The sequence below is a fragment of the Alosa sapidissima genome, chromosome 4 (assembly GCF_018492685.1).
Source record: "Alosa sapidissima isolate fAloSap1 chromosome 4, fAloSap1.pri, whole genome shotgun sequence".
In the NCBI taxonomy this organism is placed as follows: Eukaryota; Metazoa; Chordata; class Actinopteri; order Clupeiformes; family Clupeidae; genus Alosa; species Alosa sapidissima.
The window spans coordinates 11,066,086-11,084,787 of NC_055960.1; the positions used below are offsets into that span (position 1 = coordinate 11,066,086).

The 18,702-nt window shown below is 46.2% G+C and overlaps 1 protein-coding gene across 17 annotated transcripts in view; it reads right to left on the reverse strand.

Moving 5' to 3' along the window:
- The window catches only part of ptprt (protein tyrosine phosphatase receptor type T), a 213,570-nt gene that overhangs the window by 27,404 nt on the left and 167,464 nt on the right, over positions 1 to 18,702 (reverse strand). For 16 of the 17 annotated variants that reach the window (XM_042089730.1, XM_042089744.1, XM_042089734.1 and 13 more), the window contains 4 exons: positions 18,188 to 18,339; positions 14,676 to 14,753; positions 14,353 to 14,388; positions 6,929 to 7,116 (listed from right to left, as the gene is read on the reverse strand). In XM_042089730.1, coding sequence (XP_041945664.1) covers positions 6,929 to 7,116; positions 14,353 to 14,388; positions 14,676 to 14,753; positions 18,188 to 18,339 — 454 coding nt within the window. The remainder of the gene's footprint in view (positions 1 to 6,928; positions 7,117 to 14,352; positions 14,389 to 14,675; positions 14,754 to 18,187; positions 18,340 to 18,702) is intronic. The other variant, XM_042089740.1, reaches the window with a different exon arrangement.

The following is an 18,702-nucleotide window of genomic DNA, read 5'->3' on the forward strand; positions in this document are numbered from 1 at the left end:
ACACACACACACACACACACACACACACAAAGGGCACTTATAGAGCATATAAAGGCCTCAAGACTCAAGACTACACTGACTTACAGACAAATAAACTTGCCCCAATACACACAGGTTGTGAGCACCGCGTTGAACAAAGCCCATCTCATTTTGGCTTTGGGAGTGACAATGGCAGAAAATAAACCAGGCTGGGAGAGGTTGTAGAAGCACCCAATCCGCCTCGGAGCAGATGGGTAAGAGCTGGGCTTTAGACGGTCAGAGGCATCCCCAAAGGGGTGTGGGCTGTAGGACAGCTGTGTTGCAGAGACATATTGAGTGTGCATGCGATACAGGGTGACGCCGTAAAAGAGCAATTACGGCAACGTGGGAGCAGAGGCTATTCACCACACAGCTATGGCCCATTTACCGGCTGGTGTCTTACTGGGTGCCAGTAAGACAGGATGCCTGAGGTGACTCCTCAGCAGACAAACATGCAAAGAGAGACAGATAGAGAGAGAGAGAGAGAGAGAGAGAGAGAGAGAGAGAGAGAGAGAGAGAGAGAGAGAAAGAGAGAGATAGAGAGAGAGAGATTGCTGCCAGTTCTCACTGTTCCATTTCACAGTGATTTTCAACGACCTCAGGCGTGGGCGAAATGTTGAACTAATTTAAAAAAGATATTCACATCTGCCATGAAGCATTTGTCACTGACACACTGATATAATGCTTTGCTTTTCTGCACATTACATTTTCTTTCCATTTCCTTGTTCTTCTCAAATAATTTTTCCTTCTTTAAATTCGTGAAAATAATGGCGTAGATGTCGTTTTGCCAGAAGGACTATGAAAACCAACAGCCAACTGCCATTCAAAACATTATGCACGCTTCCAGTTTGTGTGTGTGTGTGTGTGTGTGTGTGTGTGTGTGTGTCTGTTTGTGTGTGTGTGTGTGTCACGGACACCATGATTAATTACATCTCCCTAAGTAGAGTGGGGACATCTAAACAGAGTGGCGTTTACTCTCCATCCAAGGGCTGGCTCTCCCTCAGAGGAGCGATGCATGCTGGAAGAGCTGCGGACTGTGATTGGGGGTGGACACTACCAACCCCCATGGGAGACGCACATGAACGTCCCCCCACTTGGAAGGTGTGAGTGGTCTAAGCCCCAGATCTGTCAGTGGCTTTTCGCTTCCCATTTCTTTGCTGAGCCGATGTCCACTATAAGGGATCTGACAGAGCTTCTATCATAACCACGGTGTTAGCCTGCTCCCACAAGACAAATTCGTCTGGCCCAGTTTTTTTACATGAACCAGAAGCCTCATTATAGAGTTATTAAGTAATTAGGCAACACACACACGTATTTCACTCAAAGGTAATTGTTCTGATAAGCAACTATCAAATGTTCATCACCTATCATCTGCTTTCGCCTCTCATCTGAGACACCTCCGCAGGGCTAACGAGAAGGAAACTGATATCTGCAGGCTTTGCTGGTGTGGGAGACCCACATTGTAGGATTGAATGGCTGTATGCATATTTGACTATAAGACTATAAACAAAATCAGAGATGTTTATCTGGCACAATTGGGACATTGGCCACCTGAGTATCATCACACGCCATACTACATAGGTGTCCTGATGATTACTGAAATTGGGATGCGATCTAAGAAAACCCACCACATGGTGCACTCCTTGATTTTTGCTCCATTTTAACCCTCTCTGGTGAAATTTCACCAATTTAAGGTTCTGATACCATCCTAGCAACATTCAGGATACTGGTCTCGTAGCAAAATCCAGAATACCATCATCTCAAAATCTTGGATACTATATTGCTAGGATGGTGTCAGAATCATAACTTGGTAAAACTGCACCATGTGTTGGGCTTTCCTTGATCACATCACAATTACACAATGTGTCGTCCCACCCCATAGTACTTCTTTGAAGGTTTCCTGGCGATTACTTAAAGAAATGACACAATACATGGTGTACAGTATACCATGCTAGACTAGTACAAATGGCAGAGGAAGAGGAGCCATAGACCAGCAAAGCCGAAGAGACCTCTAAAGGCAAGGGCAAGAGGCACAGTCATCCCTATCGGCACTGCTACAGGTCTGGGGGGGGGGGGGGGGAGTTAGAATGAGAGAGAAAGAGTTAGAGGGAGAGAGACAGAGTGAGAGAAAGAGAGAGCAAGAAAGAGAGAGAGAGAACAGAGACAGGGAAACTGGAAAAAAGGATGTAACACCCCTAAGTGACTGCCTCAGAAGGCTTATTAAGCAGTGAACTGATGAATGGATCCCCTCTATTCCGTCAGAGAGGAAGAGGATCAAGGCTATTCGGCTTCTTTCTCTTCCGATGGCAAACAGATGATAAGCCATGAAAAGAAAAAAAATGTGAGAAGAAACCCAAAGAAAAGTGAGGACAAGTTTGTTCCACATCCGCAGCAGTGCCTCAACCTCGAGAGCCGACAACGAGCGCAAAACATCACGATCAAAGACAGAGAACAGTGGAGTTAAGCCCTACAGATAGAGACACATAGGAGAGACAACGGCTCATCTGAACATGATGAAAACATGCTTCCCCCAAGCTTACAGGACAGACAGACCGACCGACACACAGACAGAGAGAGAGACAGAGAGAGAGAGAGAGAGAGAGAGAGAGAGACAGCTTAATACGGCTGAGATATACAGTACATCTCATTTTGTCAATGAAGTGAAATGTACACTTGACTATACATATATGTAAGAGTGGTCTAGTGGATTTTCCACCACAATGCAAAAGCACCTGGAGAAATCTGACTGACTTTCTAACTTCAAAGAGTTTAGGCAATGGGATTACATTGCTGACTGCTTGCTGCTGGTGAAGATAAGCACATTAGTGTGAGTATGGGTGTGGAAAAAGGTTGAAAACCCCATAATAGATCTATAGATCTCTTCAGAAAAAACATCGAGCATTAGTAAATCAATGTGCACTTATTTCCTAAAATTAGTGTGCCCTTTAAAAGTCTGTATAAGCAACAGCACTCAAGCGCTACAAAAGATGAATGTGCTGCTTCTAATGAAGAGCAAAAGGGCAAATCAGGTTCACCTATCCAATAAGCCTTGTGTTTACCAACTTAAAGATGAGACATTATGAGTCATGTCAAGGTTACGGTGCATCACACACAACGCCTTTGTTGGGTGTTTGCAAACCCAGTCTCCAGACGCTCAGCGTGGTTGGCGCGCGGGCACCCCCTCTGGCTTCTTTAAGTGCTTGGAGTATCTATCATTTCTAGTTGTTAATGAGAGTGGGGTGGGTAGAGAGGTGGCTAATTATGCGGCGCCTCGTGCGCGGAACGGCACACCACCCGCAGCGCCTGCGTTCATCTATCCTTTTACTTCACACTTAGAGGCCAGGCACTTTTTTCTTCAAAAGAAAAACAAAACGCCCCTAATGGAAGCTCTTTTATCTGAAATCTGTGAAATGTTTTTTTTTTTTTTTTTTTTTTTTTTGGTGTAAGCTATAAATATTCTTAAAAGAGAGAATGAAGGGAAGGGGGAGAAACAGAGGGGGAGATGGAGAGAGAAATAGAGAGAGAGATGGAGGAGGAGAGGAAGAGAAGAGAGTGGAAGTGAGTCACTGACAGAGACAAAGACAGAGAGAAGAGAGAGAGAAAAGAAAAGTGAAAGAGAGAGAGAAGAATGAGAAAGAGAAATAGAGAGAGAGAAAGAGAGAGAGAGAGAGAGAAGAAAAGTGAGAGAGAGAAAGAGATAGAAAAAAAGGGAGAGAGAGAAAGAAAGAGAGAAGAGAGAGAAGAATGAAAGAGAGAAAGAGAGAGGATGAGTGCTCCCACTCTCTCTGGTCCCCTGACAGAGTGAGAGATGAGATGTGGGGAGTGGAGAGTGAGCGTAGGAGGCGGTGGGTCCCTGGACACCGGCAGCCGAGACAGGCTCCTGGGCCCGTGAGAGAGCCAGCCGAGCCTCTTCCTCCCCCGCAGCATCATGAACATCATCATCATTACCGCCCTCCTCATCCTCACATGCATCTCTCGCCGGCTGCCGTCCGTCCGGGACGAAAGACGGCCGACTTAATGAGGGAATTCAGGCAACGGGAGAGAGAGGGAGACAAGGCCCGACAAAACGTGAGTGACGCTCCACGCAAGGGAGCTTTACAGGGGCAGCAAAGACGGCTCGACTCGGATATGTTTCATTAGTTCCATCATCATGTGCTGCTGAAGATGCCCCCGACTGCTGGAGATGATTAACAGTTGTCCCTTCCGATGACGGGCAGAAGGACGAGTTCCGGCTGTCTGATTCATCCGGGTGGCGGCGTGTCAGACGCAGGACACGCGAGAGTCCATCATCAGTGGCTGCTTGCGTCCTCGGCTGTCATCGTCACGCTAACACTGATGCTTGGCCTCCTTGGAATATTCCAAAATATTCCTTTCTTGCTCCATCCCACTCCCTCCCATTCCCCCCTCTTCCTCTCTTTCTGCTCCATCTCTGTCCTTCTCTCTCACCTTTTCTCTCTCTCTTTCTCTCTCTCTCTCTCTCTATCTCTCTCTCTCTCCAGCTCTCTGTGCTGTGCAGCTGTCAAATGGTGATTAATGGGCTGATTATGCTGACAAACACACACACAGGTGGCCGTGATCAGCTTTTATCATAGCCCTGGATCTTCCTCTCTCCATCACTCTCTTTATCTCCTGCACACACACACACACAGACACAGACACACACACACACACACACACACACACACACACACACACACAGACACAGACACAGACACAGACACAGACACAGACACACACACACACACACACACACACACACACACACACACACACACACACTGGACACAGCACATCCAGGCACAAACATACCCTTCAACAAAATCACACACGCCTCCACATCTTGCCTGGCTTGCTAGAACATTCAGAGGACGTTACAGAACTGTGTGGCTTCTCTTCAAAGACAAAATGGTTGCTGAAAATTCCTCGGCGCAAGTGGATGAAGACGTCACGTCAAAAAAACGGAGGCTTTCCTGGCAAACACTAAGCCTTGTCGCTGAACAATAGGCAGTGTCACACGCCTGTCTCTCACGGAGGCCCACTCTTGTCCCCCAAGTCACGATCCACTTGGCTCCACTCCGTACCCGGGACTACATGCCAAGTCACCACGTTCTCCCCCCACCGACTGAATGAATAAAAACAAAATATGACCTTTATATTTCATATGAAGCGGCGAGCTGGCAGCCCGGGCAAGCGGACTGAACTGCACGTGCCAAAGGGGTGCCAACTTCATTTGCTATGGGTCGGCGCTGGGAAATAGCGGCAAATCAGGTTGGTTGGGAGGAGGAGGAGGAGGAGGAGGAGGGAGGGTGGGAGCGATAACAAAAAGGCGTTATAAAAATGTCCTCCGTGATGAATGACCCTTTAAATAAGAAGCACAATTGCTGGCTTTATCAGCACAGGCACAGTGAGAGTGAGGCACAGGCTATGCATCTAGTGTTTATGGCTGTGCCCAGATGGAGGCAGCGGGCTCAGGCAGGCAGGCAGGTGGAGGCACGAGGCCACCATCCACTCCCACACCTGGGAGGGCACGCAGACTTCAGGACCTCCCCCTTAGCCCCAACGCAAACAGATATCGCCCCCCCTCTCCGCCCACACACACACACACACACACACACACACACACACACACACACCCAAACCTGCTCTGAGGTACTGCAGCAAAGGGAGGAACAGGTTCATTCTACATTACAGCAGAAGAAGACAGTAGAAGACACACAACCAAATGAATGTGCATTTGCACAGCATTCCCTTCCTGTACTGTGAAATGATCCCACAGATGTGGGATGGTCCATTGTGGATTACTTTGGTCCAAGCGGATGGGCAGGGATTTTTTTTCTTTAGCTTTGTTTTGTTTTGTAGTAGTGGGAGGGAAATTGTATGGTTTGAGTAAGATGAGGACTGTGGCCTGTCTTCCCTATCAAAGGCTGCACAAATACATCTGTGGCTTAACTTGCTTCTTATTCCTCTTTAGTTGTAAAAAGGGAGTCCCAGCTTCAAAAGATAACATTTGGTGCAGGAAGAGTGGGGGAGGGCATTGAAGGAATTTACATTGTATCATCTCATTATATTGGTGACATTACACACAAAGAACTCTTAGAAAGAAACACTTTCTAGAAAAGCAGTGTTGAACTGTAAGACCTACATTACAAGAGCTATGAACTCTTAAGCTTTATAGATGATGGTGATGTATCTGTGCAGACAGTGTTGTATAGAGTTGGCCAGCATTTATCACTTTAAAAAAAACCACTGTGTTTGTTTAACAATCAATACTAATGCCTTTTAAACAGGCCTTCTATAAATATTTGATCAGTGCATAAAAACTGACTTTGGAGTGGATGTCTTCAGTTTTTCTTTTACAGAGTTTAATGCGGAAAAGAAGAGGATGTTTAAATGCTAATACTATACTGTCCGCTAGGAATTTATTACAATACGGATATTGATATGTTGCATCCTATAGTATATAACACTAGAACTTACTGTCTAGTAAGATGACAGGAAGTAGATGCATAGATACATATAGCCTACTTCATGTTATGAAATGTGTGTGTGTGTGTGTGTGTGTGTGTGTGTGTGTGTGTGTGTGTGTGTGTGTGTATGTGTGTGTGTGTGTGTGTGTGTGTGTGTGTGTGTGTGTGTGTGTGTGTGTGTGTGTCTATCCATCATTAAACTATGTGAATGCACTACTGCACAGAGACAGAATGACTTCAGTATTTGAGCTTCTTATTCATCTACCAACATGTCTTCCACAGACTGCGACTAAAGGGCATATTAGACGTTACACATGCCAAGCAAATATAATAATACCACTATCATGCTTTGTCCAGCATTAGAAGCTGTATCAGCACAATTCCATTCACTGCATACAGTCCTGGCTGCCTCCACAGGAGGGTAATTATCCCAACAGTCCTACCTCGTACTCCTCCTTGAAGCCGTAGCCCTGGCCACACTTCATCTGGGTGATGTGCTGGAGCAGGTCGGCCACGCGGATGGCCGGCTGGAACTGGCCCGCCTGGTAGGACATCTCCACGGACTCGCAGCCGCCGTACGGGTACGTCTGGATGGTCAGGGAGGGCTGGGCCATCTCACTGTGGCTACTGTCTGTGGGTGGAGAAGAGAGAGAGAGAGAGAGAGAGAGAGAGAGAGAGAGAGAGAGAGAGAGAGAGAGAGAGAGAGAGAGGGAGGGAATCACAGAGAGTTAAAGAAGGGTACTGTTGAGCGCTGGATTTGCAAGGGGAAGAGAAACAGGGCTGAGAAAAGCAGAGCTACTCTCCTGTATTTTCGATTCCCACGATCTGAATAAGCTAAAGAAATAAATAAAAAAACATTGAAGGAAAAGCTACTTTTCACCCCAAAGTGAAGCACTTGCGTTTTTCCAATTCACGACTCACAGTTCAGACTCTACTTAACACGTCTGCATTTCCACCTTCAACTTCTATTCCTCGGAGCGCAGTGCGTTGCTAGACAACCATAGGCCACGACTCAAGTCAAGTCAATCACACGCGGAGGCAGAAGTTAAACGACTATTCCAAGTGACAGTTTCCCATCCCGATGTGATTGGTCTAAAAGACATTCTAGTAATAGACTCTTCACCGAGATTAGGATAGGGTGGATTGAAACAGTTCTATAGCCACTAATGAGTCCATTAGGATGAGCAGAGAGAGATAAATGGGGGAGAAATTCTCTGCATGACACACATTAAATACTTAAAGTACCATCGCCAATATAGAGTAGGGAAGGGGTATTGGGGGGGTGATACGAGTCCATGTTTTATTAATGGCACTATTTGCATCTTAATTATCTTGAAAATTCATTACACACTTAAAGTGATTCTCTACTCAAAAAGTATAATCCATTCCAAACATCCGCAGCGACAATGTAATGAATTATGAGTAATTTTCCATGACGTCTTAGCGCGATGTTGCTTGGAGTTGTACTGTTGTACTGTGTGAGCCAGTCGAGCGAGCGAGCGAGGGAGTGAGGGAGCCACGGGACAGCGGGCGAGGGGTATTAGTGCAGTCATTGTATGGCGAGGGAAACAATTATGTTGTTGACATTTTCCATCTGAATAAGGCGGCCAGTGAGAGGCAGTGGACAAACAAAACCTGCAGTGAACAGAGTGAGAATAGAGAACACGGCACTTGAGAACCCCAACTGAAGGCTGCCTGAAGAGCTGCAGAACCCCTGGAAAGTCGCTCTTTCTCTCCCACAATTCGAGTGTGTACTGAATGCCAAAGATAATGACAGCGGGTGAAGCAAACCACTCGAAAAGACGCCATTGTTTACATGAATGTGTGTCTGTTATAAACAAACATCTCCATGGCGTGTTGCTTCAGCTGCCTCATTACGGCTGCTTCTTCCACGACATCCCATCGTAACAGGCTGCGTTTCACTCTTTACATATTAGTCACAAAAGCCCCTGTCTCCTGCACTACTAGTAGCGCCCACACCGCCCCCTACCCCACCTCCTCCACCATCAGAACTCCACATGCTGAGAGGTGAGGGTAAACATGCCACATGTGTGCCGCTGCTGGCAGAAGTCTCTGTAGCCGGGCATGTCTGCGCAGCAGGAGAGGGGTTAGATGAGGTCGAGTGGGAAGGGACCGGGTGGAGAGGGTGTGTGTGTGTGTGTGTGTGTGTGTGTGTGTGTGTGTGTGTGTGAGTGTGTATGTGTTGTGTGTGTTTGTATGTATGTATGTATGTATGTATGTGTGTGTGTGTGTGTGTGTGTGTGTGTGTGTGTCTGTGTGTGTGTGTGTGTGTGTGTCTCTGTGTGTGTGTGTGTGTGTGTGTGGTGTGTGAGTGTGTGTGTGTGTGTGTGTGTGTGTGTGTGTGTGTGTGTGTGTGTGTGGGGTGGAGGGTGTTGTTTCAGTAGCAGCTACATCGGCAGTCGAGCCGGTGCTAACAGAATACCCCAGAGCCCAAGAGAGGATTCTCTCCATCCACCCCTACGCCATCCATCTCACCACACCCCCCCCCCCCCACCTTCAGCCCTATCAGCGCTGCCTTCATTCATTATTCATGTGTTTTTGTCTCACTTGGCGGCAGGGTATCACTCTGAGGCAGCCCATTGGGCATATTATGTTGTAAATATAACCAGGGGTCAGGCTCTCGCTAACGTCGGAGCCACTGAAATATCGAGCCACTAAGTCTTAGGGCCTGAACTGAAGGTCAAATATGCATTTAGCAAGGCGTCGTACGCATTTATTTTCTTTACGTAAAGGTTTTCATTTAGAAACGTCAGACGGATTAAGATATCCTAATACAAATGGTTTGATTTAGTGACCTTGGAGGGAAACTACTTTGGGGTCTCAATGGCACGTTTATTTCATTGACTCTTATCGGTGAGCGGAGTTTAATAAAGACCCACATGCTCAGTGATTTTCTGACATAAGTGAGCTGTCAGGCTGACACGGACGGGGGCACATTTGAGCATATTAAGCAGTCCCCCTCAGAGCACGGTCACCTTAGTGAAATCTGGGCGCTGCTTGCGCACTGTGTGACCAGAATAGAAAACACTGAATATCAAAGCTGGAGACCCAGTACACAGCAGAGGAGGGAACCAGGAAATAGCAACCAGTCCTGATGGCACAGCTCTCAGAAGTAATCTGAGGTTACAGACTACATACATACAGTTTAATATATATATATATATCACTGTCACTAATGTCACACTCCATATGAATGATGATGGCTTACACTGGATAGAAGGTGAGGACGGATAGAGAGGATAGATAGATGGTTGATAGACGGTGTGGTGCGTTCCTTAATTAGTTAAGTTGTCTGGTTTTTGGTTGATAAATAGGACGCTGTTGCACTTTCGTAGCCTATCTGCCTTAATGTACGGAAGTTGTAGATGTGTCAATAGTGCTGTTGCGCTTTTTGTTTCGATACAGTCAGACACGCTCATAGACCTGAGAATGTCTGCCTTAATGCACGGATATCATTGTAAGTTTCATTTAAAAATCACATTGAAGGAAGCACCAGACGGAGAGTTAGCACGAGAAAGGCATGTGTGACATTAGAGCGTGTCCAGCCCTGTTTTTTGGTGGGCAGCTGCTCTCCTCTCTTTCCGCCACTGAATCTTATAGTGCTACACAGTACCGGACCATACCGGCTTACAGGTGCTGACCCTGATTCATACACTCTCTAAATAAATGCAGATGGCTGTTATAGAAATAAGCGTGCTCTTTTTAATGTGTTGCACTTTTAGAACAGTCCCCGACATTAGCAGATGACTACACCCCAGCTACTGCGGAAGGTCCAGAGTAATGAGTGGTGCAGAGACCACATTAAGCTCAATTATCTCCACAGTCACTTTATCACTAAACAACGCTGTTGCCTTCCATTAACACTGATTATCATCCAAGGCAAAATACATCTGACAGCCCCTTTGGAAGGGAACAAGAAGATGACATTTTATATTAGGCTAAAATGTTCCACAGTCACACAGGCAAAATAATAGTATTAAAAGACTTTGACGTAACATATTGAACCTCTGAGGAACAGACTCAGTTTTGGTAATACATGCTTTGAAAATTTACTTTGGCATGTCTGTGCCTGTCACTGCACAATATTACAACCAGACAAGTGATTTTACAGTGTCATTATCACAAAGTGAACATCCAGATATCAGAAACATTATCGAAACGTAAACAATATCAGAGATATTTTATATAAAGAATATTAATATATTGTACCCCTTTACTTTTTACTGACTTACAAAAACAGTTGTATTACAGACTTGTATACTTGTAATGCTATTAACTGTAAAATAGTACTAGTTACTAAGCCCGGTTACAGGCACAAGATTTGCCAATCTTTTAACAAGATTCCCCCACTGTTTCAGAAGTGCATTAATAGAAGGAATTCTGTAGAAAAAGAGGTCTTTGCATTTCAAATTTGGGGGGGTGGGAGCAGGGAGAGAGCAGGGAGAGAGACAGAGAGAGAGAAAGAGAGAGAGAGAGAGAGAGAGAGAGAGAGAGAGAGAGAGAGAGAGAGAGAGAGAGATGGGGGGGGGGCAGAAGTGCCATTCGTCATGTTATGAGGTGTGCCATCAAAATTATTTTGGAAATGTTCAAAAGGTCAAAAAACTGTTAAAGATGCCTTTAAATTACTTTAAGAAATATAACATGTTGACTTATTACAGACTGTGTTAACTTATTATAGACTTGTATACTTGTAATAGGCCTACTATTATTTGCAAATACTACTAGTCTGGTTAGATTAATATAAGGAATATAAAGTGCTGACTTTGGCGTATAATGCATGTAAAAGCCCTTTTGAACAACCAGCTGGATGGACTGCAGTGAAATGAGGCCAGTCCCACTGCGAGTTCTCACTTCCCATCCGAGGGAAAGCTCTCTTCTCCTCCTGAAACTGATCCCTCGCTCAGGCCAGCCATTAATCCAGCACAGAGCGCCCACTGCCTCACCTGCATGACAGCCCCTGGTCCAGCCCATGGCACTGATGAGAGAGGGAAGGAGAGAGAGAGGGGGGGGGGAGAGGGAAGGAGAGAGAGAGGGGGGGGGAGAGGAAGAGAGAGAGAGAGAGAGAGAGGGGGGGGAGAGGAAGAGAGAGAGAGAGAGAGGCAGGGTGCCAGAGCCTCTCAACAATCTCCTCTCAACTGTTCTCTCTCTCTCCCACTCCTCTCCTTTCTCTCTCCCTCTCCATTTCTCCCACTCCTCTCTCTCTACCTCTCATCTGTCCCACTCCTCACTTTTTCTCTCTACCTCTCACACTTATCTCTCTCTCTCTCTCTCTCTCTCTCTCTCTCTCTCTCTCTCTCTCTCTCGCACTTCTCTCCATCTCTTTCTGTTGCCCTTCCCCTTGTTTCTTAGTCACCAAAGCTCCTTTCGTTCTCATCCCATATCAATTTGGGTCCCCAGTCTCCTCTCCCCATTTCCCTGGCCATGCATATCTACACCCCAAAAACTGGCTCTCTCATCCTTTGTCTTTCTCTCTCTGGTTGAAATAATACAAAAATAAAACACTTGCAGTTTAGGTGTGAATAGCAAGTCACACCCAAGCAATGGATGGTGCAGAGTGATTCTGCCTAAAAAATTCACGTCTGTATGAGACGGGAAATAGTGGCATGAAACAGAGCGAGAGAGAGAGAGAGCGAGAGAGAGAGAGAGCGAGAGAGAGCAAGAGAGAGAGAGAGTGAATTAAGGACAGAGGCTACATGGATTAATGTATTCAAACACTGTCTCCTCTTCAAATAGGTGTAATGTTTCAGAGTATACTTCAGTGCTGGCTTGTTTTAAGCTTCTTTGCAAGAGTGGAAGCTAATGAATACCCTGTTGATTCTCAGAAATCAGATGGTTCAACATGTGCTGCAAACTCCCATGGCTTCATTTCACATGAAAAGTTCAACACACAAAGAGAGTTTGGAGTAAAAAAAAAAGCGTGTCTGCTTTTGAGTGTGAAAATCGTTACCATGGTAAATTATACCAGACTGCCGTAACCACAGGGCTGTAACCGCCTCACAAGTGAAATCTTCCTTACAGTTAAAGTAGTGACTTCATTATGTCTTCATTACTTCATTATGGAATTATGGAGCTATAATCATTGCACACCATCAAAACAACAATGATGCTTTTTGTTATATTAGTGCCTTTGGGGGAATTATGGAGCTAAACTGATGGCCTAGCAAGAGCAATTAATTCTATACCATTAATAGTTAATTTATTATGTTTAATAATCATTCTTTATCATCTTTTTTCAAAACATTTGCTAATTTTGACTTTTGACAATTAGTTTGCGTTTTGGAAATTATAGAACTAAACTACCATCCTGTTATGAGGAGGCATTTCCACACTGCCACTTCCAGTCCTAGCTCTCTCTCCTCCAATGCTTTATTCTGTGTGTCTGCCGGTGCTGCCACAGTGATGGCAGCCTGGGATGAATAGGCAGAGCCTAAATTATTGACTGCAAGGATGATTATGGCATGTACCCCAGGAAATTTACAGATGTCTTACAGTACAAATTTACCACTGAAATCAATAAACGCCTTTAATGATCCAGACCACGTTGACAGCCCCCCCCCCCCCATTTTGCTCATCTCCGTCTGGTCTAACGGCACAATGCCTGTGTTTACTTTGCTCAGTGTGAGCCTGGCTGAGAGATCAGACCCACAGAACATATAGGACAGACAGCAAGGTAACACTGCTAAAATCAACAGTAGGGCTATGGGAACATCCTGCTAGCATGGCAGAGAGAGAGAGGGAGGAGAGAGAGATGGAGAGAAAAGGAGACTGAGATAGAGAGAGAGAGAAAAGAGAGAGACAGAGAGGGAGAGGGAGAGGGAGAGAGAAGGAGAGAGAGTGAGAAAGAGCGAAAGGGAGACAGACAGAGAAGAGGAGACAGAGAGATAGAGAGAGGGATAGAAATAGAGAGAAGGAGAGAGAGAGGGAGAGACAGGGAGCGAGAAAGAGAGAAAAAAGAGAGAGAAAAGAGAGAGAGAGAGAGAGGAGAGAGGAGGAGAGAGAGAGAGAGAGGGGAGAGAGAGAGAGAGAGAGAGAGAGAGAGAGAGAGAGACTCTTTCTTTGCGGAGACTGGCATTCCAGCTTTGTGTGACCAGGGCTGTGGACATGAGCCGGGGCACCTCCAGACTAGCTCCAGATGGTCAGCACACACACACAGGCTGAGCCAAATAAAACAGCGCTACCAGGCCCAGCCTCTCTGACTGAGGGCGCGAATCAAGCACTGGCGGCCTCCTGGACACTGGGCGAGAGGAAGAGAGAGGGCAGCAGGAGAGAGAGGTGGGCGGTGTGTGTGGGGATGGCACAAAAGTGGCACACGAGAAAGAAACCAACAACAACATCAGACTCCTCCAAGTCAAAGCTGTTTGGGCGAAGGAGGGATCAACCTGCTCCTCCTCAGAAAGAAGAGAAGATGGGGGCTTTGGGGGCGGACGGTGGGGGTGTGGGGAGTGGGCAACAGTAAGCACTAGGAAATGGGTCTGACATTTCCAGATGCCTTGCGTGCGCTCAGCCAAGGTGAATCCGGGGGATGTCGTTCCTGCAGACCTCGGCCGGACTCAAATACGTAAATTAGCATTCAGCCATTTCCAGAGGAAGCGGCCTGTTTCTAATCAAATTTCCCAGTATTCAATTAAAGCCGGCAGCCTCTGTTTGCTAAGTGCGCTGTCAATCTCACGCCGGGTTCTGTCAACAGGACATTTCTGCGTAAAGAACGTGGCACATGTGGACTTGGTAATGACAAACTAAAATAAACCCTCCCTACCGCAACCCCCCGTCGAGTCAAAAACAAGGACACATGCACCGAAGGTCATGGCAGCAATTATCCTGTCAGGAAGTTATTAGAGGGACTTACCTAATGACGCAGTTGCAGGGACAGGTTCTTTGGACACTAAAAGAGACAAGAAATGGAAGGACATGAGTTACAGCTTACTTACAGCTTTTATTTTTCACTTTCTAATCCACCAGCACACAGACAAAAATCCTCCTTTAAATTAGGTTATCGTCCACAGACGGGCCCTTTGTAGGCAATAGATCTGGCTTAACAATATACATTTTTCATTTTACACGTCTTCTAGTGAGTGTGGGTGTGCTTTGGGGAAAAGGGAGAGTCTGGAGGCCCCCTCTCGTAGGTGAGGGGTTGTCTGAAGGTTATCCACAGGAGTGCAGGCTCTGTACCTGAGTAGTAGGAGTTGAGGAGAGTTTTGCTTTGAAGAGTTTTGCCCTGGACAGAGAAGGAGCAGGGGGAGGAGGAGGCTGAAGGGGGGAAAACACAAGGGAGACTTTAGACACCCTCAGATGCTCACCGGTACACACACACACACACACACACACACACACACACGCGCACACACACACACACACGCATACACACACACACACACACATACATACACACACACATACACACACACACACACACACACAGACACACACACACACACACACACGCACACACACACACACACACACACACACACACACACACACACACACACACACAGACGCGCACACACACACACACACACACGCACTTAGTCAGTGCGTCATCGTGACTTATTACACGGCTCTTCATAATGCTGCAGAATGCTCCATTCACTTGAATGGGCCTTCCCAACGTTCAGTGGTCTGCTAATTCTCAATAACAGACCGTTGCTAAGTATAACAGACCGCTGTCAAGGAAAATGGGCTTTGTGCTTCTATTTCACGTCTTTCATATCACTACGCAAGGACTGGAACTTCATTCAAAAGTGAAAGTAGACGGTTGATCAGCTGTGTTCTAAAGAACTAGACCCCTCCGCGTCCGGTTCGCCCTGTCGGGACTTATTTTCCCAATAATGACCGGCGTTCTATACATTATCCCTTACTTAATGGACTTGTCTGACATCCCACAATGCATATGTGTTGGCACTTAATAACGTTTAGTACCCTAAGCGTCCACTAGTCACACACTTCAGATCAAATACATGTGGGAACATCAGCAGGTGGACGTCAGAGGCAAACAAAACAATATTCACGGTATCGAAACAAGACTTCACTCCCAGCACTGTGGCATTCAGAGGGCCAGAGAAGGCTGAACAGAGACTTAGACATTTGTATATCCACATATGCCATTACACAAGACAGGTACCCAGGAAAGACATGGGTCTGCTGGGGGTCAGCTGCTTTACATGCTAATGTCCAAACATCCTGTCCTCTGTTTTCTCTCTCTCTCTCTCTGTCTCTGGCCAAAAGGAGTCCATCGCATTGCACTGACAACTGTAAATGTTGTTACAGTGAGACGCACACACCAGTTAACGGCAAGGATTTTGAGGTGGCTCTCAGCTATTGATGTGCGCGTTTAACCCTGTATTAAATGTACCATTTCCTGGTGCACATCAGAGCAAACCCATGTTCATTCATGTGCATTTTATGTAAAAGATACCCACATGAAGGTGTTACTAATTTGGTGTGGAATAGAGTAAAATATCCAGTGTCAGGCCAAGGCTCATGTGCACATGTTGGATGCTGTGTACCCTGTATCCACAAAGGCTCAAATTCTACATCATGAGGAGAAATATTATGGGAGGCCAGATGTAGCTACAGCTTCTTCAGTGCTAGACAGAACAAGAGCAAGGGAACACTTGCTTCCACTGTGTAAAAATCTAACTTCGCCGGCCTTTATGACTCAGAAGCTGGTGGAGTTGAGTCAAACATAGCCGTTGTGCCCTCTGTTACGCCACTCTATGCAGCACTGGGCATATTTGTAGAGCAGAGGGTTTCTGCCCTGTCTGTTTTAGATGAAGGTGAGAGATGGCAAGGAAATGTCTGAAGTGCTAATGCTGGTGCATAGAATAAATAGTTGTGCCAATATTGCAATAGTTCTTCATGTTCCCTCCATATTCAAAGTAGCACAACTAACCAACTGGTGAATTTCTTGTCTTCTCACCTCCCCCACTACACAGCCCTGGTGTAAAATGACTAGCGTTATCGTATCATCCAGGGTGCTTTTTCACACTGGCAGCAGTGAGTAAAGCCCCTCTGTGCAGTACGTAAGAGGCTTTTGGCTATGCCGATAAGCACTGCAAGCATGCCACTATTCATGCATACATGCCGACATAAGCGCTGAGTTCGACGAGGCATAAACAAAATACTAAGAGTCTGCAACAAAAGGAGGAGGCAAGACAGGACTCCGAGGCCTCGTTTCGGCTTAGTGAACTCCACTTGCTCCCATTTACGTAGCACCGGCCGGTCGGCGGTAGTAAACAGCAGGAGAGCCAGGCATCTGCTTTCTGATGACCAAATTAATAGGCGCCGGAGTGCAAGATCTGACCAGCTCTCTGCGCTGAGAGTGCGCCAGGGCACCGCGACCTCCGACCTCCCCCTGCTGATGCTGAGCATCATGGGAAGGGTATTTAACAGGCAGTCCCATCATTAATTCCAGATCACTGGAGGATCCCTGCTGGGGAGTTGTGCCCAGGGAGCCTCTAGTCAGTCCTTCTTAAGTTGGCAGAGTGGGCAGGTAAAAGGATTGTACAGACAGAAAGGGGGGTCTCAGGAGAGGCAACCTTTCCACAGGCTCCATTAAATTGAATGCACAAACACTGGACACTCCTAATAATGCAATTATCGCATGATGCTCCACAGAACTATCTGGACGATGGGTGGGGAGCAGAGGCAGAGGAACAAAGTAGGAAACTACAGAAACAAAGAGAATGCAGGACCTCATGACCAGGGATGTAGTGGAGGCTAAATGCAAGTAAACACAGTTTATCCACCTCTGAAATTTCAGAACTAGAGTTTATCCACCTCTTTTTACAGTTTATCCACCTCTCAAAAGAGTTTATTCACCAATTGCAACATTCAAAACACTGTATTATCAACATTCACAATAATGTACACACTAGGAACCATTTAATACCACTGATATTGTTATAAACATTGGATAATAACCTCCAACATCATCAAACATGTTCTGAATGCCTTTTTAAAAAATCCAATACCGCATGGCAAAGTCCACCTCACCGTGACCACAGAAATCATAGTTTACCCACCTCTTATTTTACCACAACACCCCTGCTCACGACTGTGGTCAAACATGGGCTCCAGAGAGTTAAGGCCTCCGCACGATAATCAATGGATACTACTGAATCTTAAACTACAAGGTGGCGGAAAAAGGGTTTGGCAGTGCTGTGCAGGGTCGTATTGATAATACAAATTGGAATCTAATCTAATGTAATGGAAAGCTCCAAGTAGAGTGTGCCGTTCTCATGTTGGCGCCTATGTGCAGAGGTCTTTAGAGAGAGTGTGTTAAACAGACAGGAGGAGGAGGGATCAGAAGATCTAGAAGACACAACGCGAATAGATCAAACCACAATGAGGATGGGAACTTGGGCAAACTGAGGATTTACACAGAAAGCCAGACATATTGTAGGTGGAAGTGAAACATAAGTCCAGGGAATAACACTGCTTTCATTTCTGATATGATGTTAAATTGTGCTGAATTTGTATAAATGCCTAATGCCCAAATGCCTACAGTAAACCTGGAACTTAGGCATAAACAACGTTTTAACAGACATAATACACACTTCAAGAGCGGCTATCTTAAATAGGTGAATTGCTGAAATTCTATGACATTCTATCTCTAATAATAGACGGAGGTCAGACAGGAAACTGGAAACATTATGAAAATTGTCATTGGGGGTACTCACAGAAACCGTTGAGGTCCTGGCTGCTGGTGGAGAAGGGGTCGTCCTTGTGCAGGGTGCTGACCTTGCCCGTGCTCTTGTCGGCTGTGCCTACTGGGCCCATCTCTCTCTGCGTGCTGCTGCTGGCCGTCTCCTTCTGCTTTTTGGCCAGTTTCCTTCAAACGGCCCCACAGAGAGCAGAAGAGGAGGTTGACGCCCGCACAAAAGACTGGGGAGTGGGGGGAGGAGAAGGACAACCCCACCACCACCCCCACCACCACCACCACCATCAACACCACCTCTCTTTCCATCCACCACATGAAGACAGTCCACCACAACATGAGCAAACCACATCTGAGCACACTAACAACGATGAGCGAGTAAGTGAGTGAGTGAGTGAGTGAGTGAGAGAGAGCAAGAGAAGGTCGATCTTATGCACTGTGCCAGATTCTGGAGTGAGTCCAGTGACATGTTTAGGGTGGCTTTGGAATAATGACCCCCAAACAAAATTTGATGAATAGATTAGAAGCTTATTATTC